This window comes from Chenopodium album, chromosome 2 (assembly GCF_948465745.1).
Source record: "Chenopodium album chromosome 2, dcCheAlbu1.1, whole genome shotgun sequence".
NCBI lineage: Eukaryota > Viridiplantae > Streptophyta > Magnoliopsida > Caryophyllales > Amaranthaceae > Chenopodium > Chenopodium album.
In genome coordinates this window covers 60,578,088-60,588,052 of record NC_137835.1, presented here as the reverse complement: position 1 = coordinate 60,588,052, position 9,965 = coordinate 60,578,088, and the positions used below count along the sequence as shown (strand labels likewise).

The 9,965-nt window shown below is 37.6% G+C and overlaps 1 protein-coding gene across 1 annotated transcript; it reads left to right on the top strand.

Annotated features, from left to right (window-relative positions):
• The first annotated feature begins 9,008 nt into the window (after positions 1-9,008).
• LOC145573842 (uncharacterized) lies at positions 9,009-9,704 on the top strand. Its single transcript, XM_081631806.1, has one exon. The coding sequence runs from the start codon at positions 9,009-9,011 to the stop codon at positions 9,702-9,704; it is 696 nt and encodes a 231-aa protein (XP_081487932.1).
• The last annotated feature ends 261 nt before the right edge of the window (positions 9,705-9,965 follow it).

Genomic DNA, 9,965 nt, shown 5'->3' with positions numbered 1-9,965 from the left:
ATATACACTACCGTGTCGCGGTGCCCACGCATCTTCATATTTTTATCCTCTACCTATTTTTATCTGGATTTTTATTGTTTTGCCTTCACCGTTTATCTTCTAATGTTGTTTTTTAAGAGTTTCATTCCTAATAAAATTCTCCATTTATTTTATCTATTAATTTTTTATTTTTTATTTTTTTATTTATTATTATTATATTTTTATTTCTATTTTTATGTTTATTTTGGGGACGTTGTAAAACTTGTCCCATTTTCATTTTTGTTTTTATTTTTCTTTTTATTTTGGGGAAGCTGTAAAAATTGTACCATTTTCTTTTTTATTTCTTTTTCTTTTGGGGAAATTGCAAAATTTGTCTCATTTTCATTTTCTTTTTCTTTTAGGGAAGGTCAGTACCCTCCACTTACAATTTTATTTTTTTCGCGTCATTAATAAATACACAATCACACACAATGAGTCTCAAGCATACACTAATACACACTAATAAATGCATAAACTGTGAATAAAATATCAAAGTGAATCATGATGAATAAACAGTGTCAAGTCTCATCAACCAAAGTACATAATAAAAACCCTCGGTCAAAAATCTGTAGAACTAGAAGAGTGAGGATCAGTGGCATCTCTAACCTGCAAATACGGGAACGATTGACCAATGAGTCCCTATTGCTCCAGTAGCAGACAAACACAAAGCAGGACATGTCCAACTGGAAAACGATGTAAACTGACTCCAAGAGGTAGAAAGCATCAGTGGAGGCATCGTCCCAGACAATGGAACGGAAAATAAGCCCTGCACCAGTGGAGGAAGCGCCCGAGACAATGGAACCGAGTATAAACCCTGCTCCACAGGAGTAATGACTGCCTGAACTCAATCTATGAAGGAAGGGAAGATGAAGGCCGCTGACATTGATTTCCTAGTACCATGTGAGGATTCTTTTCCCTAGTATCATATTCGGATGCTTTTCTTAGTATGATGCTTAGGATAACAACTAAAAATTTCTAACATCAAGTATGATTGTTGTGATGCTTCCTATTTTCTTTCCTAATAGCATGTTAGTATCATGTTAGGGCTATATATTTGATCTTTGATGTTTAGTGACATGATAGGATTTGTTAATAATCTTGTTAGTATCATGCCTAGGATCTTGCTATTAATATTATGCTTTATTTTTAACATGAACATGATTATTTTAATTGTGAATATTATTAATGATCATTATTATTGTTATGTTGCGTGATATTTATTGTTATTGCTTGATCACACCTTTTATGCATGTTTAAAGGGAATTTGTACTTGTAATCACGCTCAATAAGATAATTAATAATCATTTTTAGGGTTAATATGATTGTAATTCAAGTTATCTCCAATAATAGTTTTATTTGTGCATTAATATTCAACCAACATAGATTAAACAAGTTTAGGGTAAACCTAGTGATTACATGTTAGTCAGAAAGCGCACATGAATATGAGCAGAATAAAGTAGAGGCCAGACCTATTTATAGGGCAGGTTTAATCTCTTTTAGATTGGATTTTTACCTTCATCCCCGAACTTCCAGTCTTGGTTTCAGACCTATTGGAGTTAACGATCTCTTGGATCGTTAAAGAGTGTAACCGTCACCCTGTGAACGGTTTAAAAGTTCCTAAAACTTGTTGGCGACTCTTTTGCTCTGGCTTCCTTCGCTTTGGACGCCACCGTATTTTAATGTATGATCACAGTGGGTCGGGGTTCAAGTTTAGGTTAATGCTTGAACTATTCCCTACATTTTTTTGGCGACTCCACTGGGGAGTATTTCTATTTTAATTCCTGAAATTTATTTCGACAATGATTTAGAATGAGTGGATGAGACTAGAAAAGTTCTAAGTATTTCATGTGCGTAATTCTGATTAACATTATTGTTATATGAATAAAAAAGGTTCTCATTGGAAAGACCATCCGTAATGAGTCAAAAACATAGGATTTTTACACGTATGAAATTTGTGGAATATCTTTCACAACTAGAATCGAAATAATTCTGCGAAAAATTAGAAAGTTCTAAGAACACAAACAGCTGCTGAGGCATGCAGGAACTAGCGTCTACAAAACAGAGCCTGTCGCCGAAGATATGGCTCTGTCGCCAGTCAACAGGGATCATATTCCGGCGACAGTCCATGTTGGTTGGCGCAACTTTCTTCTAATACCAAGCCAGAAATATGCGTTCTTATTTCGACCTGTTATAGCACTGTTGGCTCGATTCTACATCCTGATTGAGTTTTTTCTCAATTTTCTGAAACCCATATGTGTTCTACATATGGACATAACCCTATGGGAATTCATGCTCTATCTACCTAATTGAACGCTCTGAGAAACAAAGGGTACATCCGAGAATGTTGAATTCACCAAACCATGGAAGCGAGCTTAACTCGCGGGGTCTCATCCACTCGTGCAAATGCTTCCAAAGGTAAGGCTTCCGCGCGGTGCATCTGGACTCATAATTGTGGACCCTCTTTGACTAACCCATATCTCAAATTTTAGAGAACTAGAGCCATGGTTAGGTTGCAAACTCATTGCATCATATTGTGCCTACTTGACTACTTGTGCATTATTTGTCGTGCATACCCTATGTGTTTTTCCTAACCGTTTGTTTGACTTGTGCTTAAGTATAAATAAACTAATTAAGGACTAAAATAATTCTCTTAATTAATTTATTAATTAATTTGAACTAATGAATAAACTTAAAATCGAGTCATAGTTCCTTTAAGTCAACCCGGATTTTTATTCCCGTATGCTGCACAAGCGTCAACTTCTTTTGGTCATGTCCGGTTTTCTAGGAAGAACTACGAGTCGTAAAACCTATGGATCTGTAGCCCCGAGTTTTATCTTTAATTTGGCGTTGGTTTCATCCCAATATGAGTCACAAATAAAAAGTGATGACTAAAATACTACAGCCTCTCCAGTTTAATTCTTATACATGAAGTCTTAACTTAGTCTTTGCTTGAGTCTAGTCACATAGTCTAGCCACATGGTCATGACATGAGTCTTAACATGTCACCTACACTCACTAGTCTCATCACACACTTTGTATATGTCACCATGACCATGTCTTAGGATCATGCATGAGTCGCTCTTTCCGTCATTTGAGTTGGGGTCCACTTTATTCCTAAATTCTTCTATATATCCCCTTCTACATCATCTTTCCATTTTCTACATGCTTTCTCCATATCACAGCCTTCATTCTTCCTACCTTTTTCCATCCATGCATGTTGAATCGAGTTTGAGTCACGTTATTGACAAACAAAAAAAATGAGGGTAATGATGAATCAAATGCACAAAGCAAACTTCTCACCAAGATTTCATGCTTTCTTTTTCTTTTTTTCAAACCCTTTCCCCAATAAGTCTAGCATAGGCACCCTTCATCCTCCTTGAATTTATTTCTTAGAGTTTGATTTTTACCCTTCACTTTTTAAATAAAATGAGAATTTCATATGATTAGTGCATTTCCAAACAAAAAAAAAAACGCCGAGCTAAGCACAAGGTATACCAATGATTTGAGGCACCCCTTGTAGCCAAATCATATTACCTTTCACCCTTCAAATATACAACCTTTATTGATAAACCACTTTGAGCCTCGTCTGACGATAAACCTTTTCTTTCTTCGACCCACATCTACCTAACCTTGGGATGGGATGGTGTGCAACTTATGCAATTTTCAAAGAGCAAAAGCTTGAGTTTATCTAAAGATTAAAATAGCGAAAATAAAACTAAATAAAAGTGTACAAAAGGGCAAGTGTTCCAATGTCTTTGACATGAACATGTCTTTGATATGAACACGTCTCAGATTACGTCTCTTATCGAGTGCTCGATATCGTGCTTGAGAAACAAGAATGCCAAGTGAGTGATATACCGCATGATCGGGATTTCCCAAACTTATAAAAATAAAATAAATGCAAAAGCAAAAAAAAGAGCGCAAAAATAAAAAAAGTTAAGAGCTTGTGCGAGGTTCTGCTAGAGCTACGTTCGACCTAATTCCTAACGGATACGTAGGCAACTCACATTGGGGTGCGGCCGGAATAAAAATGCATTCATATTCACATTCACATTCACACACTTACACCATGATCATATCAAAGGATCTCTAATACTTATCCCTTTTCATTTAGAGATAGACTTGGGGGCTTGATCCTTAGATCATTAGCCTCCCCAGCCTAAGAGTCCCCACCATTTGACTTTTTTCAATATATATTTTTCCACACACTTAGCCCTTGCGGCCTAACTTTAGTGTCACTATCACACACATCACATATACATGACCAAATATACTTTCCTTAGGAACCCTTTGTCATGAAATCTTCACACAACGCTGAAGCATGCCTTGTCATATCACTCATCACTCATCATTGCATAACAAAGTATGAAGTGCTTAGCCTCCGTGCCTAAGTTACCTAAATACTTCTATTATCAAGTCATCTAGGATAACCTAAGATGAATTATTCCTTGCATCTTAAGAAACAACATCAAACGCATATATTTGACTAAGCTCATTTAACATGCACCCTCAAACACTTTGATTCTTTTTCGTGTCTTTCTTTTCAGGAGAAAGTATATACCCTCCACAAAAATGACGGAAAATTTATGCTTTTTTTTATTTTTTTGCAATTTCAAGTCGCACGATCACATTACAATGCACACACGATTCATTTACACATTGAGTCATGTTGTGTTATCACATTGAGTCAACACTATGCACACACGAGTCACACCAAGTAAGTCATTATTAAGTCAAGTTTATACCTTGAGTCGTGTCAAGTCAATGAGTCAAGCAATACTAAGTCTTAGGTCAACCCTAAAGAAAGATAAGAAAAGTCCTATAGTCCAAAATATAAATGCAGGTACATTGCAGCGAGCAAGAACATTCCCGGAATTTTTTCAAAAATCCTGGCGATAGAACGAGAACGCGGCGATAATATGTTATGGCGAACGAGGTGCAGCGACGAGTTGCATGGCCCCATATTGGATTATGCGGACCTCTTACAGCAATTTTGGGTTCCTTGGTACGCCAGTTATCCCCTATACGCAAATTCATATGATTAGTAGTCGGCTCGATTACAATCGTTGTAAGTGATTGACCTGACAAAAAAATCGTCTCACTTAGCTTAGGCGCCTAAAACACTAGCTCATTACAAGCACCAAGGCATCGGTTCAAAAGAAAGCACTTATATGACCATTTTTCCAAGATCAAATTGTCATCCCCAACTGACAATATTTCCAAAAGTGGATAGTTGCGCATTCTTCTTAAACAATAATTTTTCCAAGATTGGATTGTCATCTCTGGCAAAGTTTGAAAGGAATGGTATCCTTCAAACAAGTGTATTATTCTAATAGCGGGTTCAGAATTATTAGAAAGCTAATATATTCAGTAAGGTCAAGTGATCGGAATGCCTAGGTGGAGGCCGCTTCGATAAGTAATATTAATGTATAATTAATATTACAGCTTAATCTTGACTGAACCCTTCGGTTCACACCCTAGAAAATATACGAACCGACTCGACGAATTAATTTGTAAGAAATTAATTCGTCGCCCGAGTATTAAATATTTAGACGTTGGAAATTCGAGCTTAGAGCGCGAAACCGAGCGTCGGAAGTCAAGTTAAAATAATAAAAGACGAGACATGAAAATAATAAATCAACAAGACCAAAATACCCCTAGCATCAAAATGCCCAGAGCTAACCGAGTGCTATGGGCATTTGGTATAGCATGGTGGCTAGCATGCGCACCAAGCCGAGAGCATGCGCACCAAGCCGAGCCTAGGCTGGCTGGTGCGTGCTAGCACACCAATGCTAGCAGCGCTGGCTAACGCGCGCAAGGAGCATCAGCTCTCAGCAGCAGCCCGCACAAGCCATGCAGGGCTTGCTAGGCAGTAGTGCCTAGCAGTCCGCACGCTTATGCTGGGGCCTGCTGGCAGCAGCACATGGCAGCCCACCTTGGGTGCCTTGCTGCCCAAGTGTGGTGCCATGTGGCACATTGTAAGAGGAGGCTTGAGGGATGAGTTGGGCGGTTTTTGGAGAGGGAGTGGGGAGCAAGTTTGGTCCCCTCCTCCTCAAAATGGTCCTCACCTAAAATCTCTCATGAGCTTGCCACTTGTTAATTTATTACCAGTTTGATTATTAATTTTATTTTAGCTTTAAAATAAAATGGAAAAATCAAATTCTCCCACATTGATGGGAGAGCCATTTCACTCTCTTGTTTTCCCTATAAACACCTGTAGGGAATATTTCAAGCATTATCCCTAGCTTGAACCCCAATGTGATCATACACTAAAGTACGGTGGCCTCCAAAGGGAAAGAAGATAGAGCAAAAGAGTCGCCAACAAGTTTTATGAACTTTTAAACTGTTCACGAGGTGAAGGTTACACCCCTTAACGATTTAAGAGATCGTCAACTCCAATAAGTATGGAACCATGACTAGTAGTTCGTGGATGAAGGTACAAATCCAACCTAAAAGAGATTGAACCTGCCCTAATAATAAGCCTTTAATTTATTTTGCTCGTATTCATGTGCGATTTCTGACTAACATATAATTAATAGGTTTACCCTAAACCTGTTTAATATTTGTTGGTTGAATATTAAAGCACATATAAATCTATTATTGGCGATTACGTGAATTATAATCATATTAACCCTAAACAAGATTATTATTTATCTTATTAAGCGTGATTACAAGTACCAATTCCCTTTAAACATGCATAAAAGGTGTGATCAAGCAATAAATATAATAAATATAATCAAGCAACATAATAATAATCATAATAATAATAATAATTATAATATTCATGTTAAAGCATAATAACAGCAAGATCCTAGGCATGATACTAACAAGATTAATAACAAACCCTAGCATGTCACTAAGCAATAAAAATCAAAACTTTAACCCTAACATGATAATAACATTAATATTTAATTGAATCAAATGGAAGTTAGAGAGAGAAAGTCCCAAGAACTAGAGAAAGAAAGTGGAAAATCCGATTGAAACCCACAATTTTGGTCTTCGTTTTTCAGCCCGATTTTAATGGCAAAAAGGAAGAAGGGTAAGGGAAGCAAGAGTTCAAGCTCCAAATTGAAGAAAAAAAAAACAGAAAGCAAGGCAGAATTCTGGACCGAAAATAAGGAATTATACGAAGAGGAAAGAACAGAGCATTGCCTTTGAGGATGTCTTAGTTGAGAGTTGGCTTCATGAAATAATGGAGAATAAGAGCTCTATAAAGGAGGTAACTGTAGAGGATCATGGTGAGCATAAGCAGGAATTTAACAATTGGCTTCAGGTAATTCGTTCTTCTTCATCCGCCATTGATGATGAACTTCATACTGCTGCTTGTTGTGATAGTGTATTAAATTTTTATAATACAACACCTATTTTGATGCTTGAACTCTAGGTGTAATATGAATGCATTTTCCCCAATTTCTGAGAACCCTGATTTGCAATCCCCTGTTTTTCGATCCCCAAGCACTAATTTTGTTGCTCGATTAAATTGGAGGGAAAGCTTCTTCCGGGGGACTAGGGATGAGGGTGTAGACCTTTCTGTGGGGAGGAATGACTCTGTAAGGGATAGTAGTGATAAGGTTCAAATTAATTTTGAGGATGTGAAACCAGAAATTGATTTCTGGAATTCTGCAATCGTATGCCATGTGATTGGAATTAAGCCATCTTTGTCTATTATTAATGGGTTTGTTAGAAGAATATGGGGTAAATTTGGTATAGACAAGGTCTCTTTAATGGCAAATGGGATTTTCCTGGTTCGATTCAGGACTGTTGATGCAAGGGATAAATTGCTGGGTTCAGGACCTGTATGGTTTGATAATAAACCTGTAATAATGAAAAAATGGGTGGCGGAGATGGATCTTGCTGATGAACCAGTGGATTTAGTCCCTATTTTGGTGAGAATGCCTGGTTTGAACCTGAAATACTGGGGACAAAAGGCTTTAATGAAGCTACCTTCGTTGGTTGGAAAGCCTATCAAAACTGATAAGGCAACTTCTACTAAGGAAAGACTGGAGTATGCTAGGATTATGGTGAAGGTTAAGTTCAATACTGAGTCACCAGAATTCATTGAGTTTCTGGATGAGCTTGGTAACACATTCAAGCAGGAGGTGAAATATGAATGGAAGCCTAGGGTGTGTAAGGTGTGTGGTGGGATTGGACATGTTGATTCTCAGTGTCCTAATCATATAGTTAAGCTAGGAAAATGGAGGGGCTGCAAGCTGAGAATAATTAGAAGATGAATAGACAAAACAAAAAGCCACAAAGAGTATGGAAGCCAATTCAAAAACCTGATACTTAGAATCAGAATGCTGGGAGCAAGACAAATACCTTGAATGATGATTTGCATGGTGATGATGCTTGTCAGAAACCTTTGTTAATGCAGCCAGAGGTGATTTTAATCAGTAGCAGTGGTAACAGATTCAGTGTTTTGGAAGAGCGATAATGTTCTCACTCTTACCATGGATAAGCTTGGATTTTGGAATATAAGAGGTCTAAATAAAGCTAGCAAGATCCGTGATGTCCTTTTGTTTATTAGACACCATGGAGTGGGTTTATTTGGACTTCTTGAAACAAAGGTGAAGGCTGGGAAGTTTGGTGATGTGTTTAGTAGGCTTAGAAGTGACTGGTCTGTATGTGCTAACTACCCTTACACTAAAGGAGGTAGAATTTGGGTGGTTTGGTTATCTCAGTTCTTTCATGTGACTGTGGTAAGATGTGAAGTTCAATTGACTCATGTTTATGTAGTTCACAAAGCTACTGTGTTGAGTTTTGATTGTACTATGGTGTATGGTCTGAATACTACTGGAGCTAGAATTCAGCTTTGGGAGCAGATTATTGAGCTTAGTAATAAGGTTAATGGTCCTTGGATCTTGAAAGGAAACTTTAATAATGTGCTGAATCTGAATGACAGAATAGGGAGCAATGTGTCATTAGCTGAGGTTGAGCCTTTTAGATCTTATCTAAGGCATGCTGGGCTCTCTGATTGGGCTACATGAGGAATGTTTTATACTTGGAATAATAAACAGGAAGGCAAGGATAGGGTTTGCTCAAAGATTGACACAGTTATTGTTAATAATGATTGGATGGTGAAATTTGCTGATATGCAAGCTACTGTTTTCCCTGAGGGGTTAATGGATCATAGCCCTTGTGTGATCAATTTATTTGATTCTGGTAATCACACTAAAAAGCCTTTCAGGTTTGTGAATATCTGGGTAGATTCTCCAGACTTTCTTCCTGGGATTAAGGATGTTTGGTGTAAAATGGTATCTGGTACTCCTATGTTCCAATGTGTGAGGAAGCTGAAAGAGGTGAAGCACTTTCTGAAAGAATCCAAGATGGGTAGGTTCTCTTGTATGGAAGTTGATGATGCAATTGCTGAGAAACATCTTGCAGACATCCAGATTAAGTTGCAAAGTGACCCTGGTAATGAAGAGTTAATCAGTCAAGAAAGATTGGCTAGGATACAGTTTGCTAAAACTCACACTGATAGATATAACTTTCTAAAACAAAAAGCTAAAGTTCATTGGCTCAAGGATGGTGATATGAACACAGCTTTCTTTCATGCTATGATCAGGAAGAGAAGACTTCAGAATAATATCTACTCTTTTGTAACTGATGAGGGGGTGGTTATCTCAGATCTAGGGCAAGTGTGTGATGCTTTTTCTTCAGTATTATCAAGGTCTTCTTGGTACTGAGACTCAAATGAATGGTAATATTCATCATGGAGTTATCTCTGAAGGTAAAGTGCTTTCTGAAGATGAGGACATCAATATTTGCAGGGAGTTTTGTGAGCAGGATATTAAGAGAGCTTTGTGGAGCATTGAGGATAACAAAGCTCCTGGACCTGATGGGTTTTCAAATAAGTTTTTCAAAGCTACCTGGAGTTTGGTTGATCCTGACATCACCAAAGTTGTTCTGGACTTCTTTAGTTCAGGTAAGCTCCTTAAGCAGATTAA

Excerpts from the sequence above, each read along its gene's own strand:
- LOC145573842 (XM_081631806.1), top strand. The coding sequence starts at position 9,009 with ATGTTTTATACTTGGAATAATAAACAGGAAGGCAAGGATAGGGTTTGC.